Genomic DNA, 23,399 nt, shown 5'->3' with positions numbered 1-23,399 from the left:
TGTCCAGTATTCATTTCGTCATCAAGTTGTATGTATGCAATCCCCAACCTAGACTCCGCGTATGCTTATTTATACATAATCATTCTTCATCCCAGTCAACCGGCTGTTCGTATTCATCCCTACAACAGTAGTGAGATTCCCTCCCACTCACAACTTAGGCGTCTCCTCCTTCTCCCCGATGATGTTCAAGAACGCCGTATGCACATGCTCCGTCAGATCACTAGCCTGCAGCGACCTGCCCTTCTCCTTATACGCCAGCTTGGAGCACTCCCTGGTGATCGCCGAGCCACCAAATGCCGCAAGCGCCAGCGTCTCACTCCTATCCATGTCCGTCCCATGGTCCCAGATCTTGTCATGATACGCCTTGCGGTACGCGAGCAGCGTGGCCAAGCTCCCCGTCAGCGTATCGCCCTGACCACCGGAACGCTTCAATCCACCCTCGCCCTCCGACACCAGCGTATGTGCGCCGTTGGAAATGTAGTCCTTGGGCCCCTTCTGGATGATGGTGACGCCTCCAAACGCCTTGGACAGCTTTGCGCACAACTCCGAAGGGTCGCCCTCGTCGACATTGACGCCCTTTGCCTTTGCCAGCCGTCCAAACTCAACCACATTCGGCGTGAGAATGCACTCAGTGCATCCGTCCACAAGCTCCGGTCGCGTCTGCGCAAGGTACAAACCATCCGCGTCCAGTACAAAGGGGATGCCCTGTTTGCGCGCCTCCTGAATCACCTGTGCGCATGTATCCTGCATGAGCTGGTCACGTCCGAGTCCGGGCCCGATGACAATAACGTGCAGACGAGATAGCATGCCGACGACTTCGGCTGACACGGACTCTGCGCTCTCAGACTGTGTAAGGTTCTTGGACTGTCGCATATACGGGTGTACCATAAGATTGGGTGAATATGTCTTGATTACTGCACCGGCGCCTGGCTCGCAGATCACGTGGGACTGGATTTTGTGTGAGTTTGGTGGGTTGATATCAGGCGTGCTGCGGGGGGATAATATGTACCATGTCACAACCCAATTTTGCAGAGGCCATGGCGGAAAAGTATGGTGCACCGGTGTAGTCTTCGCTGCCACCGATGACGGCTACACGACCCAGTTGACCTGTGTAATGTGTTATTCTCAAATTTCAAGAACATTGCTGTGAGTTATCTTACCTTTGTGGAAGCTCTCAAGCATAGGCGGCACCATGGTGTACACCTTCTTGATGAGCTCTGCTCTTGTTGCGCTCGCCATTTTGAGAGATTTGGGGACTATGGGACGTGTCTTGATTGGAGTTTATTCTTTGGCAGTTGGGCGAAGTCAAGTTCTGTAGATGGTTGTTCTGACGACTCCGAGTTTGACAGTTTTGTTCAAAAGATCGGAATTCAACCAACGTCATCATGATCCGCAGGAAAGTGGACGCGACGCGCCACGATGATGCAGCAGAGGAGGGCCAGGCCTAATGCAAGCAACAAGTTCAAGAGAGAGTAGAGAATAACCTCGGAGTTCGAACAAGCCATTTACAACGATGATTACTCGAACAGTGGCAGGTAATCACTCGGATTATCATCAAACATCAATTGCTAAACGCCAATTCCATTCTTTGAACTAATGACTTTGACTCCGTTCCGTGGAAGCACTCGATTTCCAAGCACTTGGTCCCACCAACCTGCTGCATTAATTGCATGCAGACTGCAAAATATGACCTGACCCATGCCTAAACTCTGTCCTGCACGCTCATCTAGCGATATGTACAATGAACCTCCCTCGCGCACTCAGGAAGGCATATATTACCCTTCATAGTCCAGGTTCGTTTCTGGAATCTGGCCGGAAAACATGGGCCGTTTCAGTAGACAGCTCGCCACAAGCTGCGCCAGCTTAGGCAGTAGATGTCTCCGTTTGAGCGACTACCTCAGCATCATCTTTGCTTAAACCGGTAGTGTCGACCTTAATCTCAGACGTGTCCTTGTCGGATTCCTTGTCTGCGTCAGCCATCGCAACGTCACCGTCCTCGGCAGTCTTGACAACGGCAGGCTCTGCAGACGTGTCTTCCTCTGTCTTCTCTTCGCTCTCTTTCGCAGCTGGAGTTTCCTCCTTTGCAGGCTCAGATGTCTCCTTAGCGCCGTTGGTCGCAGCCTCGGGGGCCGCATCGGTGTCTGCTGCCAACGCGCCGCCCCATTTGTTGAGCAGATCGGTAGAACGCTTCTTGAACTCAAACTCCTCCTCTTTCGGGATTCCTTCAAGCTTGATGATGGCTTTTAGTACCTTATGCACCTTGGTTTTCTTGATGACCTCGGCCTCAAGATCGTCGTGCAACTCGAGCTGCTTCAAATAATCAGACATGTTGTCCATATCTTCATCCTTAGGCTGTTGGTCTCGAGAAAGGAACCCCTTCTGCAGGCGATGTCGTAGGTAAAGAACTTGGGCATATTAGTCAAGACCTCGAAAGATGATTGATCGTTGTGCTTACCTTGCTTCTCACGCTTCTGGATGCGCTCCTCCTCAGTCATGGGCGGCTCTTCTGGCTGAGCTGGCTCTGCTTCTTCGCTGGCCTTCTTCTTCGACTTGGTCTCTTTCTTAGGCTTCGCTGCGGAAGGCTCCTTTGGAGTTTTGTTGTTGTTGATCTTGAGCTTGGCCTTGGGGGTCTTTGCAGGCTGTCAACTGTTAGTATTTATGTAGAACTTGTAAATTCTTTACACACCTTCTCGTTCTCGCCGTCACTCTCCTCATCCTTCTTGCGCTTCTTGGTCGCCTTCGCCTTACCCTTCTTAGCGGAGGGAGCAGCGTCGTCACCAGCATCTTCCATGTCGACATCATCCGACTCTCCGGCAGGCTGACTCTTGCGTTTCGCAGCCTTCTCCTTCTTCTCCTGTTCCTTAGTCTCTTGCTGCGCGATGTCCTCTGCCATGGCCGCCTCATGCGCGGAGAGCATCTGTTTGAAATGTTCCAGATCATGTCCTTCCGCAGCGGTTTGGTACGCTTGCCACAGTGCCTTGTTCTTCTTTGCTTGATTGCCCGATTCGACATCCTTCTTCACCTCTTCAATGTCGAAAGTTAGGAGCTCCGTGTTAACTTGCCACGCACTGTAGCATACGAATTAGTACAAGATGCACTCCAACGTGAACGCTGTGTAATGGCTTACAATTCGTTAGTACCCAGAAACATGACGGGATACCGGCGGTCCTTTGCGTTCTTACCACCCTCCAAGAAATCCGCGCGATACGAACCGTCAGCATTCTTCGCGCTGACGGGACGCTTAGCAAGCAGAGATTCTGGCAGCATGTCGTCATCACAGACGATAACAGGCCAGGGCTGGTAGCCGCGCATGGCGACCATGTACATATCGCCCGGCTCAGCATCGAGACGGAGGTCGGGCGTCGCCTTCTTCTTTTTGCTAGGCGTTTTCTTCTTGTGCTCGGGTACACCAGCTCCGGACTTCCGCTTGCTGTTGTTCGACTTCTTGGGTGCAGGTGTGCCGTTCGCCGCGACAGATTCTGTGGCAGGTGTCGCATCTAGACAAGTTGGTAAGCATGTGCGTGGGATGAACCTGAGCTACCAACACGACTCCTTCGGAGAAGACAACGCCTTCACTTACCTGCGTCATTACTGGCAGCCGCTGTGTCGTCTTTCGCGTCGGCAGTGGCGTCATCCTCAGCTGGGGTATCTTCTTGGGCGGCGTCAGACTGTTGACCTGTGCATCATCGCGTCAGCTATCTCCTTACGAAATGGCGCGTAATCGTACTTACCCTCTGCAGCATCCGGTGTGGCTGGGGCTCCGTCCTCAGCCGGCTCCGCGTCAGCGACGGCAGGCTCGGCCACAGCTTCCGTAGGACGCGTGTCCTCCTCAACCGTCTTAGTGGCGTCCATCGCGACAGGTGTGTTTGCCTCGTCCGCCATTGTTCGAGTCGTGCTTACGGTTGCACGGGGTGGTGTCGACGCGTAAGGGATGCGAGAGGGCGCGAATATTCTCGTCGAGCTATCGGGCGCGATGAGAAGGGCGCGTGGTTGATGGGTAACCGGTTGTGCTGATGACGCGCGGTGGTGAGGGTGGTTGGGTCGGGTCGCGTTGGGTGAGGGGAGAGAGGAGAGCAAAGAGATCGGAGACGCTTCTTAACTTTCAAGCTGCGCCAGAGCTTGCACGTGACCGCTTCGGCCTGCGCGCAATTGTAACGCTAGGCTCTCCGAAAAAATTCGACGTGATTCACCTTTGTCACTGGATACACCGACGCTATTTTCACAGCGTTGCAGCGATTGAGCGTCGTGTTTGCTGTGTTGTGGGGTTCGTTGTTCGTGTTATCGCTGCCTTCCAAGGTTTGGCGCGTTGTGTTGAGTTACTGGCCCGTGCGAGGAGGTACAGAAAACTCCACCAGAACGGCGAGGATACGAAATGCTGGAAGAGACTAGAGACCGATAGTTGTTTTCTGTTGCCACAGCGATGTCGATATAGTCTCTGTGGTCTTGTGTTGATGGAAGAGCTTCCTTCCACGAGCGGTTCGTTGGCTTGATCAGATAAGCCGCCAATGACAAGCTAGACTGCGCCTCTGAGGCAAGAGCACAACTCCTCTACTTTGAGAGTCTTTGTCGAATATCGGTCGTCTTGCAGCTATCGTCGGGAAAAATCGATGTTGGGTAATCTGCAAGTTTCGGTCAGTTAAGTTGTGGTAAAGTCAAGGTGAGAGGGCAAGTTGTGAGGTAATCAGTAAGTAGAATTGACATGGTCTACAATTTTGGACATCGTTATCAGGCGCTTGTTTAGGGCATGTTTGCATTTCAGCTACTGTGGTCGTCGTCAGCTTTGGACATAGCCACTTCGCAATAATAGGCACAAGACACTCACTATACTCTACAAAGTAGAAGGCTTTGTCAACCCGAAGATTCTCAACATCTTCATCGCGTAAAACATACCTCATCTCCATCGACCCTATCGGGAACTGCTAGTATGGTTTAACCTATGCTCCAAACACCAAGAGCTCTGCTAGAAACGCGTCGGTCTAGCGGCTCGTCGATTGGTCGGTATTACAACGCCGGAGCACTCGAAGGGGCCGCAATGCCCTGTATTGCCTCACCTACAGTGGCCCCAAAGGCTTTTACAGGATGATGAGTAGAGTGACCTCGTACTTTGAGATGTTCTGTGAAAGAAGTCTGCAGTTTGGCCTGCGGTCCTGATGAAATGGGCATGAATTTGTTCGTTGCGAATGAGTGCCAGAAGACCGTTCACCAACACATGCAAGGCAACATCCTCGATCTCCCTCCGCAGTACTGTACCTTGGGTGTGTGAGGATGCCTCAGATACAAGGTCTTAAGAGCAGATACTGACCACTACCACTTACAGCAAATGTAACTCGAGGTCGATGATGATAAAGACAAAGGTCGAAGAAGGTACCTGGAAATGTGGTCGCTCGATTTGAAGGAAAATGTGAGACCTACTAGATAGATGGGAGAACAAAACAAAATACCACGGTCTAACAAACAACCGCAAACTTGGGATACGCAGACTCAAAACAAATATTTCGGTTCGGCATAGGGTCTCCAGACCTTGCCAATGCCAGAGGTGATTCGGTTGGCTGTCTTGGGGTAAGGTGTTTCTTCCGGCCTCGGGCCAAGGTCCATAGAGAGCGGCCTGTAGGAGCAAGAATCGGTATATGTTCAGGCAATATCCATATGTTGTGCATGATGGTCCAAAGGCGGGACGTTCTCGAGTACTCGCCGTATCGATAAGGTTGGACATTCCATCTCTTGACCATGGTTTTGCACATACCCGCAACCCGTTGCGTCTCTTTCACATGTTTGTGTGGCGTTGCTTACCTGCCATTTCCACAATTATTGCGCGATCTCGCTTTTGAAAATCATTTCGCAGCCTGGCAAGTTCACGCGGTCTTCGGACACCAATCATCGCTCTGGATTGCAGCTAGCGGTTCTAAGTCGGCAGATTTGTCCCATCAGCGATGAAACGCATGCTTATCAGAACGTTCAGTCGTGCGATCCGCAGAAGGAGACGATTTCGCGATGGTGCTTGTATTGCCGTCCATGCAGCTTTCCTCGAAGCTAGTCATGCTTCCTATGTCTTCCATGCTCGCGAAACCACAATTCACGTTGTGTTCGATCGTGTATATGGTGCTCAAGCGCAGAACATCGTCCTGGGTGGGTACGGTGTTTGGGCTATCGAGGGGCTACGGTGTAGCGAGCGAGCCATCGTGATTGTCGGAAGGCAGTCGACGAGATATTCTAGAAGCTGGAGAAGGAACGACAGTATAGCTGGGAATATTCTGAGTGTTTTGGCGGCAGTGATGTCTTGTCGAGAGATGGGTTTCGGAAGTTGGCAGGTTTACGAGAGCAAGTGACCTTTCGCTTGGTGTCTCCAAGGATTAGCCGCCTCTACAAAGCATCACGTGGCCGCCCAACACCACCATGTATCGACTGGAACGATTGAAACAAACATGTACCTTGCACCTTGGCTAGGAATCTGAGCTGAGCTATGGTGGCGATATATGTATAACTTTGTATGTTTGTTTAGAGTACTGCAAATCACAGCTGGGTTTACACCTTGATTGCACGACGCGTTTGACTTGCAAGTCTGTACTGACACTTAGAATGTATGCAGATCATTCGCTGCAGCTTTCGAAACTCTCCTGGATACTAGCTGCACCTTCCCTGCACAAACACCACTGACGTTCACTCCTGGCTCGTGCATCAATTAGTGCGGGGGCTCGAGGATCTGCCTGCTGAGCTTCCCGCAAGATTGCGTGACAAGCTCTCCACCAACTCTCTTCGTAAAACATGGCGACCAAAGCAACAGCCAACAATGGCGCCGCAGAAAACGAATATCAAGCTCTGTGGGCGAACAAATACCGTGGGGTATGAATGAAGCTCTTACATTTCCAATTATAGCAGCTAACTCAGCAAAGGCAACGGTTGAAGACCTTGATCCACCCCCAGCCCTTTCTGTTAAGCCCACCGATCCTATATCTTGGGCTCTTATGAGCGGCCTGGAACGCGACTATACGCATCTCACCGTTACTGCGCAAGAGAACCGCGCACTGCTAGGATATATTAGCATTCCACGTCTGCAAGAGCTGCTCAAGGAAGGCAAGGTCAAGGACAGCGATTCGGTCGAGGCGGCGATGCACAAGTTCCAGCGCCGCGGCAGACGGTACAAGGTTATCACGACGGAAACGCCGCTGGAAGAGCTCGAGGAGTTCTTCAGTGGGGGTGTTGATGGGAGTGGGAAGCAGGAGTTTGCAGTTGTGACAGATGCAAGTCGGAAGTTCGTGCTGGGTGTGGCCACGAGCGCGGATTTGGAGAGCTTTATCAAGAGGAGGGCTTAGATCGATGTCATGGGAGAAGATTGCATTGCATGGCGTTTGCTTGGGATACCACATGGGCGACGGTGTTCAGGGAGGTCTGATTCAACATACCCTCCAGCTATATCGAACATTTTGAATGATGTCGTGTATCGTTTGGAAGTTATCTAGGACTCTGTGAAGATCAAATGAGCAGTTGTTGACGTAATTTGGACTTCGATATGTCTTCATCGCCCTTTTGTGCCTTCCAAGTCGAAGCACAAGAATTATCGAAGCCCACAGCAAATACTTAGGCGCATGGGATCAGATTGAAATGATCGTTCCTATGGCTTTGCTACTATCCAGCTTTCAACAGAACAGGTAACGTCTTGCCACGCACAGATTTTTCTCATATTGTACAATCATCCTCATCTTCATGGGTTCCCAGAGCACGAATGGTTGTGTCCCACTTATCCAACAGAAACTAAGACAAGTTCACGCCCAACAGACGTCATTACCGGCTACGCTAGTCATGCTCAGCCCTATCTCAACCATCCTATGCATGCAAATCTTTAGTCTCCCCACCCGCCGACGATCTCAAAGACGATGCGCTCTTGACCCAACAATTTTGGACGCGAAGTCCCGTAACCTCCAAACCCGTCGCTGGCATGCCCGCACCTTCCCACCACCTGCGCAGCCTCCCTTTCGGCGTCTTAGTCCAGCGTCACCTCTCACACGCCTCACGACCCTGGCAAACGTCACCGATCGCGAAGCTAGCGGGAGCACGATGTTACGCCAAAAGCGCACAAGAAACCCGCATGGGCACCACAACACCTGTACCCGAAGATGCCGACCCGCCGAAAGCAAAGTCACCTTTCTACTTTGAAGCTGGATACGCGCTGTTCGCAAAAAGAGCTTCACGACCATTCCCTCCGCCGTTCCTCTCGTTGCCCTCCACAAGCTTCTCAGAGCCGCTGAGTACATACAACAAGAGTCGAGACCGCAGACCAACCGTCAACGGCGAGATGATACGCGGCGTCACCAACGGGGATGACGCAGTGCTGGTCAGCGACTATTTCGTCGGAGCAAATGACGGAGTAGGAGCGTGGGGAACAAGAGAAAAGGGACATGCTGCGTTCGTTCCCCCGCATTCAATATCCGACATGCCACCAGTCGCGGAGATAAGATGCTAACATGTAGCATAGTCTATGGTCTCGCCTGATCCTGCACTTCTGGGCCCTCGAAGCCGAACGCGCACCCTTCTCTCCGTCCTCGGAACCAGACCCAGTCTCATACCTCCAAACCGCCTACGAGCACACCAAGCAAGCAACCCTAGAGCCCAACGAATGGCACGGCACAACCACAGCCTGCGCCGCGCTCCTCAGTGCCTCGACCCAAACACCACCCCATCCACTCCTCTACGTTACGCAGCTCGGCGATTCGCAGATCCTAGTCATCCGCCCGCGCAGCAAGGAAGTCATCTTCAAAACCCAAGAGCAATGGCACTGGTTCGACTGTCCGCGCCAACTCGGGACAAACAGTCCAGACACACCCACCGGCAACGCAGTCTTGGATCGCATACAGATCGAGGAAGAGGATGTTGTTCTCGCCATGACAGACGGTGTGGTGGATAACTTATGGGAACACGAAGTTGTGCAGAATGTGGTTGACAGCATGGAGAAGTGGCAGGGCGATGCGGACAACGCAGGGCATACATATGCCGAGGCCATGCAGTTTGTTGCGCAACAACTCGTTAATGCTGCGAGGGTCATTGCCGAGGATCCGTTTGCTGAGAGCCCGTATATGGAGAAGGCGATTGACGAGGGGCTGTCTATCGAAGGAGGTGTGTATATATGAGCTGTTGTGAAATACACGCCGCTAATGTTTCATAGGCAAACTCGACGACATCAGCGTTGTAGCCGCTCAGTGCAGACGACGTAAAGGATGAGACAGCAAACTTCTCCCGATACATTGACCATACAGCAAAGACGATCCGCTCGCACGAAGAGCATACTCCGTTCGACGCCAGTGTCAAGACCTCTGCGAGAGTAGCCCAAGAATACTCCGGCACAAATGAGCCGCAGACTACACGCTCGAAGTCGCGATTCGCACAGAAACGCATCGCGGCCGAGGCGCCAGCTCTTCGAGTCCCTCTCACGCGTCGCAATCAGACAACTACAAGTGGCACAATCAAGTTCACAAAAGCACTCAGAAGGACTACAACTGCTATAGTAGGCTTATATTGGTAAAGATTGTTTAGTGTACAAAGGCTTATCAGGAAGACCTTGAAATGGAATTGGAGTTGCACTTTTGGCAAGTTTGAAGACGGGAGCCTCATTTGCAAAAAGGCGTTTGCGAAAGTATTTGAATATTGTTGCTTGGGCACGACTGAGAGGGTATTCAAGAGGTTGAAGGAAGCAAGGGTGTGACACGTTTTACGTGTGGGAGTCGCTAGACTATGCTCGTACCTGCCCGGCCAAATTCTTGTAGTGTGCACACTGCAAATATGTTGACGGCGTAGATAAAGTGTAGGGACCCGATCGCTGTGAGGAAATGAGAGGAATTCATGTACCGACCTATTCTTCCATGCTTTCCTCTCTCGGAGGTGGTGATGCTGCTGGTGAGCGTGTAAGTGGTCGTTTCCCACGACCCGCTCTGCTGCGCGACCTCGACTTGCTCGAAGCGAGCGAACGCTTTCGCTTCTTCGCATCAGCGCGTGAATCGATTGAATCAGCTGAAGGGGAACGTCTGCGTCTTCTTTCTTTGGCAGGGCTTACAGACCGTGAACTGCTACGAGATCTTGCGCGGCGGCGGCGACGCGGCGGGGTTCGAGACGGTGACCTTGACAGCCTGATTGCTGGTGAGCTCGATTTATCGTGAGGGGTTACAGATCGCGAGTGATGCCTGGGTAACCTTCTGCTGTCGTGGCTTGGTGACCATGACTTGTTGCGCCGCCGTGCTGGTGGAGACCTCGATCGTGACGGAGAGCGGCGCGAGCGGCGCGGCGGGGGAGATTTCGAGCGGCCCGAAGAAGGCGATCGGCGTACTCGGCGTCGCGGAGGGCTCGGAGAGCGGGAGGAGGATGGTGAACGTCGCGCGCGACGAGGTGGAGATTTGGACTTGGGCCGCGTGACTGAAGGAGAGCGACGGCGCTCGCGAGATCTTTCCTGACGTCCCCCTCGTCCTCGTCCACGACCCCGGTCTCCTCGTTCTCCTCGATCGCGACCGCCTGGAACGTAGATGTCACGCTCTCGGCGCGGTGGTGGGGACCTCCGTCTCCTGTCCTTGTCAGCGCCAGCTTCCCTCCCCTCTAGACGTTGTGCGTACGGTGGTGATCGCGAATCGCGGCGTGGAGGTCCACGGTCGAAATCTCTGCCCCTGCCCCTGCCTCTGCCTCCGCGGTCACCACCACGGTCTCCGCCGCGGAATCCACCACCGCGTCCACGGTCAAACCGGTCGGGTCGGTCAGACCGCTCGCTGCGTCGGAATGAATCGACCATATCACTTTGCTCCTTCTCCTCGCGACGACGCGACTCGGCAGCAGCTTTGGTGGCCTATTGCTTGGTGTCAGTCAAGCTTGCAATCTGTAGCCTCGATATCTCCCACCTGTTCTTGCTGCAGCTCGAGCTTCTTCGCCTCCAGCAATTCTCTGGGTACCCCCATTGGACTGTCCTGCGCACTCAGCATCAGGTCCCACAGCTCCTTGCAGAATGCGGCCGTGTCCTTGTTCAAGAAGCCCGTAAGCTGGATTTGTATTTCTTTGATTTTGGGCTGGCGAGGTCAGTCCACGTAAGAGCGCATAGCGAGAGGGGTCTACCAACAAATTGGTTCTGCTCGATGAGGTTGTAGCATGTCTCTACTACGACATCGTCTTCGTCGCCGAGGATGGTCGTCATCTTGTTTGCGATCCACTTCTTCATCAAGTCAATATTGACCTTTTCAATGTCGACTTGCTTATCGAACTCTGGTGGAAATTTGGTCGCCCTCAGGCGTTTTTGGTCGACGCTCATTGCCATGCTTGCGGTGCGACTGCGAGTGTGCGAATGCGGATAGCTGAGTGTACGAGCTGTCAAGGGAGAGAAGCAAGCTGGAGCTCGTATTGACACACGCCTTGGCGCTCGGCGGAGTATCTTTCCGGATTACGTCATCATCAACTATCACTTCCACAGCTGCTCCAGACACCTCCTACGACCATCAATCTTGGGTACTTTTCCTGGGGAAGAGCTACATCACAGTTGGAATTCAGCTGAAATGACTCTCACAATGTTCAAATCGATACATCGAGCGCTAACTCTTGCGACGCTAACAACTTTTTGAGAATGGAAAGTCTACACCATGAAGATGACTGAGGAAAGACTGATACTCAATGTCTGTCTCTGATGTCGTTTCCCAATTAAGTCGGATCAGACTACCCATGTCACGTAGGTCCTGCTTTCCTTTTAGTCACAACTTCTTCTTTTCACTACTTTCTCGAGTCGCAACTTCTCCTTAAGTCTCAGCCACGCAACACAAGAAGTAAGTCTGAACGATTGATACATTGGAAACCTCTCGCTATCTCCACCACCACCACCACCACTACGTCTCTCTCCTACCACTCACCCTTCATCAACCATTCTTACGTACCATTTCTCATTCGGCTCTGGTTTGCCTAAACTTCTTCCATCATGTCCGACGCACCGGCTTCCACAGCACCAGAGGCAGTGCCCGAGACAGTAGATGAAGGAGCAGTGCCTCCAGCAGAGCCCGAGCCTCAACCGCCATTGAAGCCTGAGCCTGAAGCAACTGAAGATCCTCCCCCAGCCCAAGACCCTGGACTAGCTTCTACACCTGCCGAACTTGAGCCTTTACAGGAGGTCCCACCCGAGCCAGCAGTCGAGCCGGAACCTGAGCCGACACAAGTAGCACCCCCCGGGCCAGCTGCCGAGCCGGCTGTCGGACCAACTCCCGGACCGGAACCTGTACCGGAGCAGCCTGTTGTGCCAATTGTACCAGATGTACCATTTGTACCATTTGTGCTAGTTCAGCCTGTAGCTGAGCCTGAAGCGGCACCCGAACCCGCACCTGCACCCGAACCCGAACCCGAACCTGCACCCGTACCCGAGCCTGCACCCGCACTCGAACCTACACCAGACGCAGCCTCCGAAGCAGAGCCCGAGAAACCCAAACTGGAGCCTATTGCCGAGGAGCCTGTTGTGCCAGTCCAGCCTCCAGCTGAGCTTGTTGAACCAGGTCCTGAGAAGCCAGGGCCTACGTAAGTGTTCCGAAGTACCTCGAACTCACGGTTTGCTAACACGAATAAGACCCTCTGTAATCACCAAAGCAACCACAGCAAGTCGTCTACAAGCCAAGAAGAACAGCTTCAAAGACGCTGTACTTGCGAGGTTCGCGTGTCCGAAGGAAGTGGTGCCCCTGGTTGCGCACCTTGCTCGTCAGAAGAAGAAGGGCACTGATATCAAGCCGTTGGTGGACGCTGCCTTGTTGGATCTTGGGGTGTAGATGTTGATGGAAGCGATGTGGATATTACGAATCCCTTTGGCCGTGTTGTCACCCTAGTCGATTTCTCCTATACTCATGTAGGACCTGTTGCATCTCTATCCACCCTGTTCACGTATAGCATGATAACACACTTTAATGATTCGTCTTGATTTCATTTCGTCCTACTCACTCACTTTCGCGATTCAAGTTTCCATGATCCACTGCCTTCTTCCAATGACGTCCAGCCTTCCTCGACTTCCCCTTCCAATCATAACCTCGTCGCGATGGTGTGTTATTTTTGCACTACTGCTCAGGAGAAAGGCAGTTCCAGCCGACTTCGACTCTCGCAATCTTAACACGAGAGAAACGTGGGATAGGTTTGAGGTGCCATCTCTTCGTCGCTTGCTGGATGCGTATACCCAAAGAGTTGGAGTCGAGTAGCGAGCAATACCACATACAGGGGGTGGTAAACCAGATGGTATCCCTCTTGGAGTTTCCACATCCCAACCGTTGTAGACTTGCAGTCCCTATCCTCAGCATGGCGCAGCATCTCCCCAGTTCCAGAGGCCATCATATACGCAAGTCTCATCTCAGCACGATGTTTCTTTCTCCCCAACGAAACACACCACCCAGCCCCCATAGCCCCACACACTCTTCCTCACATCACATATCCACATAACACCCATCCTCCGCAACCCACGAATCTACAAACAACCCTCCATCCCCCCTCCATCACCACCCAGCAACCCTCTCAACCCCGCGCCTCGCCTCCTCCAACCCCCGCGCCAACTCCCCCCTCCGATGCGCCTCGCGAACCTCGTAGTGCAACCGCACCAGATCCTTCGCGCGCGTCAAATCCGCATCGTCTTCAGCGAGCGTCGAGGGGTTCTGCGGTGCCGCGGACGCGGATGTGGAGGCGGAGGGAGAAGGTGGACGGGCTGATACGAGGGCGAGGGCTGCTGTTGGGTCCTGTGGGGGTGTTAGTTGGCAGGGAGGACAGTGGGTGGGAAAGCGAGGGAGACGGACACAGACGCGCAGCGAGACGAGATCGGAGAGGATTTCTGCTAGTTGCATTGTTGTTGTTGTAGGCGTTGTTTTTGTTGTGGGTTCTGATAGCATGACGATGCACTTTCTTGGTCGGCGGGCGTAAACGTTTACCCTTGGAGTTTGCGAATGCGGTACGTCACTCCGCACCGGAGCCAGCACGGCCTCATCCAGACCACGACCTCCGCGCTCGCTCGGCAGCCCCGTCCCGAGTCCGGCTAGGAACGGAACCTTTCCCACGACGGAACGTGTCGTGTGCTGGACGCGTTTTTGTTTTCTCCCTTCTATTGTTATTTCTTGGACTCGGAATATTACCTACTACGCAGAAAAAAGTGAGATATGGCGGGTGTTCAGGCTATCCGCGCGAATTGCCGCAAGGTATGTGGTGTTGGGTGTTTCTTTCCTGTCTGATAGAAGATCCATGTTGGGGGTTGTACGAAGATGGGGAAGAGGCGATGTGAAATGAAGAGTTGCATGTTTGTAGAAGAGATGGTCGAGCAAAGGGAAAGGAGATGCATTGACGTGCTATGCGTGTTCATCCGTCTGGGTAGCCGCTTTTTACCAATTTCCTGATATGCTGGATGGGGCATGGAATCTGGCTTTCAGAGTTGATTTGTTTAAACCGGAGCGTTTTCTCTCTTCGAGATGTCTGGCATTCAAGATTATACCCAGAACATTCGCTGATAATTCTCTCCTAGATCATGTGCATAGGCAGAAACTATGCGTGCGCTCTCCCTTCCTTTCTCCCTTTATCTCCCCCACGACTGACAATTCTCCAGCGACCACGTAAAAGAGCTCAACAACAAAGCCCCCAAACAACCCTTCTTCTTCCTCAAGCCCCCCTCTTCCATTTTACTTCCAGGAGCTGGCCCCGTCCTACGCCCTCGCGGGGTAAACCTGCACTATGAGGTCGAGCTCGGTCTGATCATGGGCAAAACGGTGCGAGATCTGGATCCTGAGGACACAAAGGGAGCATTAGATGCTATTGAAGGTATGACTATCTCATCATTGATACTACTTTACCCATGCCCACCTTCTACATAAACCTATATACTAAACATATCTACAGGCTACGTTCTAGCAATTGATATGACGGGCCGCAACGTGCAAGACGAAGCGAAAAAGAAGGGCCTCCCGTGGTCCATAGCAAAAGGCTTCGACACCTTCCTCCCCATCTCCAACCTGATTGCAAAATCCCGCATCCCCAATCCTCAAAACGCCCACCTCTGGCTCTCTGTGAACGGCGAGATGAAACAGTCCGATAACACCGAATTGATGCTCTTCCGAATTCCAAGACAGTTGAGCGATATTAGCCGGGTAATGACGCTCGAAAAGGGCGATATTGTGCTGACGGGTACACCAAAAGGTGTTGGATCGGTTACAACCGGGGATGTGATGAAGGCGGGTTTGAAGGTCGATGGAAAGGATATTGAGGAGGCGAATCTGGAGGTGCCCGTTGAGGATCGTGAGGGGTCTTATGAGTTCCGCGAGACCTAGTCGAATTGCTACCGATAGACCGGCGATGCGTGATGCAATCAATCAAATAACTTGTCCCTTTGCTTGCATTTCAAGAAACGTTTGCAGGTCTGGAACGCCGGACGTTGGCCCAGGAAGTCCGAATGGTCCGCTCGTGGTACTCGGTCCGGCAGCCGATGGATTGGGCGTGAATGAAGGTGCAATATGAGGCTGTCGAGTTGCCAAAGACATAGCGTGACCCATGTTCGTATTTGATTGAGGAGCCTGCCTCTTCAGAACGACCGGTTGCGTGGGCACAACCAGTTGGGTATCTTCACCCGGCGGCCGATCGTATGCACATTGTATCGATCGCTTTGTACACTGACTGCACGCCGGTCGGCCTCGGTCGCATTTCTGCTTTCGCTGACGACACGCAAGACAGGTTCCAGGCGGTCGGTTTGATCGAGACTTCGGTGCCACTGGTGCTTTTCGAGGCACGCTTTTCTTTGACTTTGTGACTGAAGGCTGGGGTTGACTGTTCTGGCCACGATCAACCGGAGGGTTTGCCTGTTGTTGTGCTGGAGGAACGCCAGCCCGTCTCTTTCGTTCTGCAGTTGTGTTCATAACTTCTACTTCAGAATCATGTATGTTCTCTTTCGAGGCCGGGACTACATGCTGCTGAAGGCTACTCTCACCAGGTTGGTGTCGAGTGCGCAATACTCGCTGAGATGGCGTAGCTTCGAGAGGCCGTTTCCGCTTTCCAAGGTTCGCATTACCGACTAGTTGTGTTTCGGGAAGAAGTTTGTTGACATGAGAGCGTGGTTTCGGCTGAAGTGGGCGCGCTCCGACTTGTTCCTGTTCGCCTGCTCGAGGTATACGGGCATCGTATATCGAAGGTCTTCTCATCATGTTCAGTCTGGCAGACTTGGCTTGCCTACCTTTAGAAGGCGATGATGATACCAGCACTGCGTCCGAACTGTTGTCGTGGTTAGTAGTATCAACATGGTGAAGTGACATGGACCACTCACTTTGAAGTGATGCTCGAGCTTCGTGGTACTTGGATACGCCCTCTACCTGGAGAATTGAGGTCCTCGTCTTCTGTCTCCGACTCCGCGGTCATGCGGCGCTTCTGAGAAGCTGCTTTCTTTGATCGTGGTGAAGCTCTACTGGAGCGCCGGGAGCGATTGTCATGTAGTTGAACCTCCCTTGGCCACACGATGGTCTTACTCAAAGTATCCGGACGGCCAACAACCCTCTGCAACTCCTTATCCCTGGCTGCGTAGCCGTGGCACAACATCCTCAAATCCAGGATTTCCTTCTCCATCGCCTTGATCCGATTGCTTTGTCCTCTCCTGTCAATCTCGAGGTCGTCCAGATGCCGAAAGACGCTGCGAAGATCCTTGGACATATCTCGAGCTGTGTCAAGGCTGTCTGTAGCATTCAAGAACCGGTTTTCCAGTTCGGTCAACTTCGTTCGGACATCCTTGTTCCTGTCTGCGAACATCTTGAGCTGCGTGATCTCTTCGCCAACCCACTTATCAAACGGTCGGTCAGTGTCGTCTTCTTCCATAGCCACGAGCTTCTGTTCTATTCGCTGCACACGGGCCGTGGCAGCCTCCGCAGCTTCCGCCGTGATCTCGGCGGCTTGTATGCGGGCGTCATATGCTTCGTGTTGGCGCTGGAGCTCTTTCATCTGAGGAACAATGAACTCGAGATTTCGCTTGATCTCTTTGCCCCAGAGCAGGGCCTCGGCGGCAGCGAAAGGCATTCTGTCAGACTCGGTGGTTGAACGTCCAGGATTGGACTTGCGTGGCGAGCCTTGCTGGCTCATGGCTGCGGTAGTAGCAGTCAGCTGTAAAGTGAGTGCTACAGTGTCAGACTTCGGGTGACCAGCAAATGTCGAAGCAGCGAACGACGCTAGGAATAACAAGAGCGAGGTGTGGTGCAATGAGACGAGTGAATTGGAAGCAAGACAACAAGGTGAGATGCACAGGCGGTGTAAACCAGCGAACGGCGGTGAGAAAGGGCAAAAGTTACGGTTCGTGTGATAGAATCTTGTCGGGGTTTTATGTCGCTGGGTTAGGGAAGCACGATAATGGGCGCACCTTCCTTTCTCGACCAACCGCTGTGACCTCGCGCATGGACTAGCAATAATGCCAGCACTGCATCACTAAGAACGATATTCGAGACCAAGTGAGGGCAGCATTATATCAACACTCATGGTTACCTCCCCAGTCATGCATGCGGTAGTCTTGGGTGCACTGGAGCGTGTGAGCCACAAGCATGCAACAGCAAAACCACCAGCACGAGCAACAGCAGAACGAAGTTGAAAACCTTTCTTATTTCTTATTACCTACTGGGTACTTTCACGTCTGATTCAACTCAAACAGCCCGCTTCGGTCCTTTCGGTGCGTCTAAAACCTCATCTCTCTTCATGATTCTGATCTTTGTGTCTTTCTTTACATCTTCCACATCCGTCGCATCCTCATTCTCCTTAGGCCGCTCCGCAATGCTCTTATCGTAGCTGCTGGGGTCAATACCGAGGATACCACCAACATTGTTGCGGTCACCTGGGACGGAGAACTCGCGGAATGCATATCGCCACTCGTTCAGGAAGCCGCGAATTGCCTTCCCGACCTTGTCTTTACCATTCTTGGAGTGGTGACCAGTTCCAGTGATGGCGTAGACGGGGCGAGAGTGGGAGCTGTGCTTTAGGAGAATGCTCTCAAGATAGGATACTGATTCATCTGGGTGAAGCCCTGAAATCAACGTTAGTAGTTGGCTCTGTGAGAAAGGCGGAAGATGGAGTCAGCGTACCGTGAAGATCAACATACAGCTCCTTGGAGCCATCGCCGACTTTATTTCGTTCTTCATATAGAACGCGGGCAGCTTCCCGATGTGCCTCGCGCATGAGGTTGTTCTCACTCTGCCCTCTAAGACTAAGGGCTTTAGCGGCGCGCGAGTCACTACGGTTCCAGGCTTGAGCGGCACTGAATAAGGTTAGCATTGCATCGAGTACACATTTCAATTCAGGTCATACCTCTGCAGGAACTTGTTCCTCAGACTGCCATGTTTAAAGGCTTCAGCACGAGCTTTGAGATACGCCTGGTTGCCCTGCTGGCCGGTCTCCAACCACGGAATATGTTGAGGTGCAGGAATTGCTTGCGCAGCCGTACTGTTCTCACGAGATCCATTAAAGCTCTTAGTTGGCTTCAACCCCTTGCGTACGGGAGTTACAGGGTTCGGAGAAGGTGACATGCGTACGACATCTGCAAGATTGTTCGGACTTGGCATGTCTTTGGTGTGGCTGTGTCCACCTCGCTTGCCGTGATGTCGCTTTCCAGCCTTCGCAGCAGAACCTAAGCTCGGAAACGCATCGTTATCGTCTACTGCAAGTACGGATGGCGTAGGAGCACGAGATTGCTGACGGCTGCTGGTTCGAGATTGTGGACGACTGAGGCTTCCAGGGGTAAAGACCGGATAAGGACTCAGACCAGGTGGAGGGCGTGTCGCGGTACTCGAAGTCAATCCGTAGAGCTGCTCAAGGGAGATTTCCGCTGTAGAGAGTTGGGGTGTGCCGAAAGGGGAACCGTTGGCCTGGAGGGTGGGAAATTCGTAGTCTGTCATTTGGAAGTTCGGAACGTTCGCGCGCAAAGGTGGCGTGGATACGTCTGAGATGGCCATACGAGCCATGAGGGAGGACGGGTCATGGGAAAACAAGCATGTGTCGCCGGCAAGGCAATTGCCGTTCAAGAAGTATCTACGAATCAAAGTCAATATCTCACAGAGTCTGTCGATGGACGTGAGAACTCACTTGCAGAGTGTCTTGCTGGTGTCATGGCTGAATCTGCAATCGGCTCTCGCACAATGTCCCGTGGACAGGAAGTACTTGCACACGATGTTGCTCTTCTGCTGGCCAGCAGGCGTGGCAGGTCTGAATGCAGGACTCATGGATTTTCCGATGACGTACCCGGTCTGGTCTGGGCTGGAAGTGGAGAGTTGCTGCCCTTCGAACTGTTGGCCCATCAAGGCAAGCAGGGCAGCACTCAGATCATAGCCATTGGCTTCGAGGACCTTTTCGATATCCTCATCTGTTCGGTCGTCCCTCAGGATAGAGCGGAGCATGTCATAGGGGCCCATGTCCATGGTCTGGGGCTGGATCCATTCCGCCGCGCCGCCATTGAGGGTGCCGTCGCCGAGCAGAGACGACTCGGTGCTCCCAGATTCATCGTTCACCAGCCAGTCTACAGACTGGCCATCAAGGTCTCCATACAGATCTGCGCTCGGACTGACGCCTTCACTGAATTGGTACGCGCTCAGGCTGGGGCTGTGGGGGATGTGCGGGCTGGAAAAAGCAAGGCGTGGAGAGGGGCGCGGCGAGGTAAAGGGGGAAGCGTTGTGGGACTTTGTGCGCGTGAAGCTGGGAGGGGCAATGCCGAAGCCTGGTGGAGCATGCACCATGCGCGGGGACTGGTTCACAGGGGTCGGGGCGCGGCTGGTGTGCCACGGCGCGGGCGAGGGACGGCGGATGATGGTATGGCGGCTGGGGGGCGGCGAGCTCGACGAGTTGCCGGCATCGCGGTAGCGCCAGAGACAGTCCAGGACGACGTTCTCCAGCGACTTCCCCACGAGGCCCGTCTCGGTGCGCAGCAGCTCCTCGAGCCTGTCCGTCTTGTCCTCATCGTCCAGGGCGTCGTTCTGCAGCACGGGCAGCGCCTTGTCGTACAGCGTGTCGGCGACCATGCTTGCGCCAGCAGGTCCAGGGGACAGCGGGTGTGGTGGGTGATGGGGGCGGTCGAGGGCACGGAGAAGCCGGAGCCCAGGGGGTTACTGGGCGGATCAGGGCCGTGGAAGGTTGCAGACGGGGCCCGGCGCGTCAGCGAGTGCAGCGGCAGTGAAGGGCAATGGTCCCGCAGCTCTCTGCGAGACACTCCAACCGCGCCAGAAGGAGAGGATGGGCGGTGGCTTGGCTGGTCGCGCTGGATGAAGCTCGGGAGGGAGCGCTACCTAGCCCTATGCAGAGCGGAAGTGTGGGGGATGCGGGACGTGCAGGCGGTTACCAGGAAACAGGAGATCAACCACGCTTTCACTTCAGCAGCGCTACATTGCTGCCGGGGCTTGGAAGAGGGTCCTGTGCGTCTCGCTGTGTGTGTTTGCTGGCGGCGGCGATGGCGCAAGACAAACCGCGGATATCCCCTAACGACGGTCTTGCTCACCGTATCTTGTATATGTATGCATCAGTTACCATGCCGCTGGGCGCTACCATGAGAGGCGGTGTCACGTGCTGACCTGTATGACGCCTGCAGGGTGACGCAGACTGCGTATCAGCTTGAATTGATTGTTCATGAAGCTCTCACAGCTCCCGTCTACTCGTGTGCCCAAGAGTCAATCGAGCACTGACGTGAAACCGAGCCAAACCTTATCGACGCTGCCTGCTGACGTTCCATCCCGTCTCATCTCATCTGATCGTCCGTATCGGCGGTGCATCGTTCCGCCGACGTAGCTCGGTAGGCAATGACGAATGACGATGAAACTAAGATCTCGAACATTCCCACCCACTCGTTGCTTCGCCCGTCTTACGGCATGACCCTCTGCAACTGCAGCAGCTGAACGACCTCTCGACATTCTCCGAGCCACACAACGACCATCTCCATCCTTCCGCACCTCTCCGGCGCCGTCCGAGCACCCTCTGTACACTGGCACCATGCCAGCGTCTGACTACAACGCCCGCGCCCTCGCGCTGCCCATCGACGACGAGGAAAGAGGTCCAGCGCCATCATGGAGTCGCCGTTCAACCACGGCATCCTTTGCGCGCAACTCCAGCGCATCCCAGCGGGGCCGCTCCTCTATGCGACATCGCGTCATGGACAGCTACTCCAAGCTGAGCCGGCGCGTGACGGGCCAGTACAACAAGCTGTCTCCGACGCAGAAAGTCCTGGTTGTTGTAGGAGGCATCACTGCAGTCGTGTTGGGGATACTGTTCATGATCTTCAATGAGCGCATCTTTGGGAAACTGCTGCCTGTTGCGAAGAGGTGGAGGGACGTTCGGGGTGGCTGGCTGGTGCTGTGGGGGTTGATATTCACCGTCTCCTTCCCGCCACTTATCGGCTACTCGAGTCTGCTCACCATCGCGGGATTCGTCTATGGCTTTCCAAATGGGTATGTCTACATCCTCCACTACATCAAATACACTGACTGACGATGCATCAGCTGGTTCATAGCCGCCTCTGCCACCATCGTCGGCTCCACAACCTCCTTCCTCCTCTCGCGCTCTATCCTCAAGAACTACGTCGACCGCCTAATCGCAAACGACACGCGCTTCGCCGCCCTTTCCCTCACCCTCAAACACGATGGCCTCAAGCTCCTCGTCATGATCCGCATGTGCCCGCTTCCCTACTCCCTCTCCAACGGCGCCATCGCCACCTTTCCAACCGTACACTGGGCCTCATTCGCTCTAGCAACCGCCATGGTATCTCCCAAACTCATGCTGCACGTCTTCATCGGCTCGCAGCTTGAGAAAATCGCCGAGAGCGGCGGCAAGATGGATCCGCGTACCAAGGCACTGAGCTACGTGAGCATCGCGATTGGAGCCGTGGCAGGTGTCGCGACGGGGTGGCTCATGTACCGCAAGACGAAGCAGCGGGCGCGGGAGCTCGAGGAAGAAGAGCGCCAAGGGGCTAGACGGGCGAGTGTTGATGAGTTGGAGGATGAATACTCGGATGATCCTGCGGCGCTCGAGGCTGCAGAGATGCTGAGGGAGGAGGATGACGACATTAGCTTGAGGACGGCCTGGGATGATGAGTACCGTGATGAGCCGGAGACGGGCGACGCGCTGGAGATTGGAAGCGATCCGTTTAGTGATGGAGATGGGACCGACGAGCAAGATCGAAGAGGGAGAAAGTAGACCCTGCCCTTGCAACATTTAGACGTCCGCTATTGCTAGATTTGGATAGAATAGATTCGTGTCATTGCTTCAAACCACGCGGCATTTCAGAATCCCCCCATACAGACCATCGCCTCTCTTACTTCTCCATCCACTCCACCCCAGATTACACCGTCTCCCCAAACACCCCCGCACTCTCATGCCCCCCAACCCTCAGAAAAATCTTCATACTCTCCAGCACCTGCTCCTTCAAATCCGGGCGCGTAACATTCTGCCCCGGAAACCCACCATACGTAGTCTCAAACGCAAACGGCTTGAGCGCCTTCCAAATGCCGTGAATCTTCGCCGGCGGCAGGGGAATCATATTCGGGTACGACCACATGAAGGAGAACGACGTCGTGCCGGGGAGGCGATCCTGGTGGTAGAAGCCAGACTGCACATGGTATGTTAGCTGGGAAGCATTCTGGGGGTAGGAGTGGAAGAAGAGACATAGCGTACCGGAACCGACATCATGGTATCGGCGATGAAGAGCTTCTTCTCCCAGTGCAGGAATAACGACCCGTCGAAATGGCCGCCGGCTTGGATCGCTGTCACGCCCGGCATAATCTCAGTCACGCCTTGGATTAGTTTCCGTACGCCCTCGTTGTCCGCGCGGTTCAGCCACGTCTCGTCGTCTAGACTGGTGTACACGGGACACGCGAATATGCGCGCCCACTCTAGATGCGTCGTGTAGAAGTGCGGGTGCGAAATGACAATCGCCTTCAGTCCCCCCTTTTCCTTGATGAACTGCACAGTCGCTTCGTCGATGAACGCAATGAGGTCCCATAGTACGTTTCCGCCGTCGGTCTGGAGCAGGATCGCGCGCTCTCCGATGCCGAGCTGCTTGCGCGTTGTCGTCGAGTCGGAGAGGCCTGGGGGTAGGGATGCGGGCGTCACGGCCGATGTGGTGATGTAGTGGATGCGCGGGTCGAGAGGGTCGGTTCCGAATTCGTTCTTCTGCGTGGGCGACGAGGCAGCGAGACTAGTCCATGATTGTCCCGCGGCGGGGACGTATTGGCGCGGGTCCTGGGGAGTTGTTCAGCTGCGTTGTTGGAGGGCGGCGTGATGTCATACATCGCATATGCGACAGCTGGGTGGTGGGGAGGAGAGCGGGACGTCGTATTGCGTGCCGCAGGTTGTGCAGATTGCTAGGTCGCCGGAGGAGAAGTTCATGGTGGGCGGTGTTGTGTTTGTAGAGAGTTTGCAAGTGTAGGGTGTGGTTTCATGGTGTTGATGTT

General features: G+C 54.0%; 12 protein-coding genes across 12 annotated transcripts; 5 read left to right on the top strand and 7 right to left on the bottom strand.

Annotated features, from left to right (window-relative positions):
* Positions 1-147: 147 nt before the first annotated feature.
* Positions 148-1,439, bottom strand: P153DRAFT_393671 (YjeF domain-containing protein; the record flags this gene model as incomplete). Its single annotated transcript, XM_033671252.1, has 3 exons — positions 1,161-1,439; positions 1,010-1,107; positions 148-948 (listed from the first exon to the last, which is right to left on the bottom strand). The coding sequence occupies exons 1-3, from the start codon at positions 1,237-1,239 to the stop codon at positions 148-150; spliced, it is 978 nt and encodes a 325-aa protein (XP_033527097.1). The 5' UTR covers positions 1,240-1,439.
* A 424-nt stretch (positions 1,440-1,863) lies between these two features.
* Positions 1,864-3,882, bottom strand: P153DRAFT_382328 (uncharacterized protein; the record flags this gene model as incomplete). The annotated part of the gene is made up of 6 exons (XM_033670133.1): positions 1,864-2,405; positions 2,456-2,639; positions 2,687-3,068; positions 3,128-3,497; positions 3,581-3,676; positions 3,732-3,882. 6 exons carry the CDS (start codon positions 3,880-3,882, stop codon positions 1,864-1,866), a joined length of 1,725 nt encoding a protein of 574 aa, XP_033527096.1.
* A 2,553-nt stretch (positions 3,883-6,435) lies between these two features.
* On the top strand, positions 6,436-7,621 carry P153DRAFT_333224 (uncharacterized protein). Its single transcript, XM_033665560.1, has 2 exons — positions 6,436-6,840; positions 6,891-7,621. Exons 1-2 carry the CDS (start codon positions 6,763-6,765, stop codon positions 7,308-7,310), a joined length of 498 nt encoding a protein of 165 aa, XP_033527095.1. The 5' UTR covers positions 6,436-6,762; the 3' UTR covers positions 7,311-7,621.
* Positions 7,622-7,933: 312 nt separating this feature from the next.
* P153DRAFT_373406 (uncharacterized protein) lies at positions 7,934-9,213 on the top strand (the record flags this gene model as incomplete). The annotated part of the gene is made up of 3 exons (XM_033669458.1): positions 7,934-8,400; positions 8,471-9,108; positions 9,158-9,213. The coding sequence occupies 3 exons, from the start codon at positions 7,934-7,936 to the stop codon at positions 9,211-9,213; spliced, it is 1,161 nt and encodes a 386-aa protein (XP_033527094.1).
* A 273-nt stretch (positions 9,214-9,486) lies between these two features.
* On the bottom strand, positions 9,487-11,331 carry P153DRAFT_333220 (uncharacterized protein). Its single transcript, XM_033665559.1, has 4 exons — positions 11,087-11,331; positions 10,872-11,036; positions 10,593-10,819; positions 9,487-10,544 (listed from the first exon to the last, which is right to left on the bottom strand). Exons 1-4 carry the CDS (start codon positions 11,279-11,281, stop codon positions 9,842-9,844), a joined length of 1,290 nt encoding a protein of 429 aa, XP_033527093.1. The 5' UTR covers positions 11,282-11,331; the 3' UTR covers positions 9,487-9,841.
* Positions 11,332-11,906: 575 nt separating this feature from the next.
* Positions 11,907-12,761, top strand: P153DRAFT_428768 (uncharacterized protein; the record flags this gene model as incomplete). Its single annotated transcript, XM_033672734.1, has 2 exons — positions 11,907-12,516; positions 12,566-12,761. The coding sequence occupies exons 1-2, from the start codon at positions 11,930-11,932 to the stop codon at positions 12,759-12,761; spliced, it is 783 nt and encodes a 260-aa protein (XP_033527092.1). The 5' UTR covers positions 11,907-11,929.
* A 717-nt stretch (positions 12,762-13,478) lies between these two features.
* Positions 13,479-13,832, bottom strand: P153DRAFT_262535 (uncharacterized protein; the record flags this gene model as incomplete). The annotated part of the gene is made up of 2 exons (XM_033662841.1): positions 13,479-13,709; positions 13,767-13,832. Coding segments are annotated over 2 exons (297 nt in total), but the record flags the coding sequence as incomplete, so codon positions are not given.
* A 182-nt stretch (positions 13,833-14,014) lies between these two features.
* P153DRAFT_363991 (uncharacterized protein) lies at positions 14,015-15,457 on the top strand. Its single transcript, XM_033667490.1, has 4 exons — positions 14,015-14,162; positions 14,483-14,508; positions 14,564-14,775; positions 14,854-15,457. Exons 1-4 carry the CDS (start codon positions 14,124-14,126, stop codon positions 15,279-15,281), a joined length of 705 nt encoding a protein of 234 aa, XP_033527090.1. The 5' UTR covers positions 14,015-14,123; the 3' UTR covers positions 15,282-15,457.
* A 561-nt stretch (positions 15,458-16,018) lies between these two features.
* Positions 16,019-17,070, bottom strand: P153DRAFT_428765 (uncharacterized protein; the record flags this gene model as incomplete). Its single annotated transcript, XM_033672733.1, has 3 exons — positions 16,019-16,137; positions 16,178-16,215; positions 16,268-17,070. 3 exons carry the CDS (start codon positions 17,068-17,070, stop codon positions 16,019-16,021), a joined length of 960 nt encoding a protein of 319 aa, XP_033527089.1.
* A 551-nt stretch (positions 17,071-17,621) lies between these two features.
* Positions 17,622-19,982, bottom strand: P153DRAFT_282913 (CCCH zinc finger and SMR domain-containing protein; the record flags this gene model as incomplete). Its single annotated transcript, XM_033663233.1, has 4 exons — positions 17,622-17,998; positions 18,057-18,229; positions 18,280-18,999; positions 19,054-19,982. 4 exons carry the CDS (start codon positions 19,980-19,982, stop codon positions 17,622-17,624), a joined length of 2,199 nt encoding a protein of 732 aa, XP_033527088.1.
* Positions 19,983-20,600: 618 nt separating this feature from the next.
* Positions 20,601-22,354, top strand: P153DRAFT_309274 (uncharacterized protein). The gene is made up of 2 exons (XM_033664738.1): positions 20,601-21,398; positions 21,450-22,354. The coding sequence occupies exons 1-2, from the start codon at positions 20,944-20,946 to the stop codon at positions 22,141-22,143; spliced, it is 1,149 nt and encodes a 382-aa protein (XP_033527087.1). The 5' UTR covers positions 20,601-20,943; the 3' UTR covers positions 22,144-22,354.
* On the bottom strand, positions 22,289-23,334 carry P153DRAFT_333205 (uncharacterized protein; the record flags this gene model as incomplete). The annotated part of the gene is made up of 3 exons (XM_033665558.1): positions 22,289-22,555; positions 22,621-23,187; positions 23,236-23,334. The coding sequence occupies 3 exons, from the start codon at positions 23,332-23,334 to the stop codon at positions 22,289-22,291; spliced, it is 933 nt and encodes a 310-aa protein (XP_033527086.1).
* Between the last annotated feature and the right edge of the window lie 65 nt (positions 23,335-23,399).

This window comes from Dothidotthia symphoricarpi (genome assembly GCF_010015815.1).
Source record: "Dothidotthia symphoricarpi CBS 119687 unplaced genomic scaffold P153scaffold_4, whole genome shotgun sequence".
NCBI classification, from domain to species: Eukaryota; Fungi; Ascomycota; class Dothideomycetes; order Pleosporales; family Dothidotthiaceae; genus Dothidotthia; species Dothidotthia symphoricarpi.
Note: the sequence above shows the minus strand (reverse complement) of the source record. Positions and strands in the feature narration are given on the sequence as shown.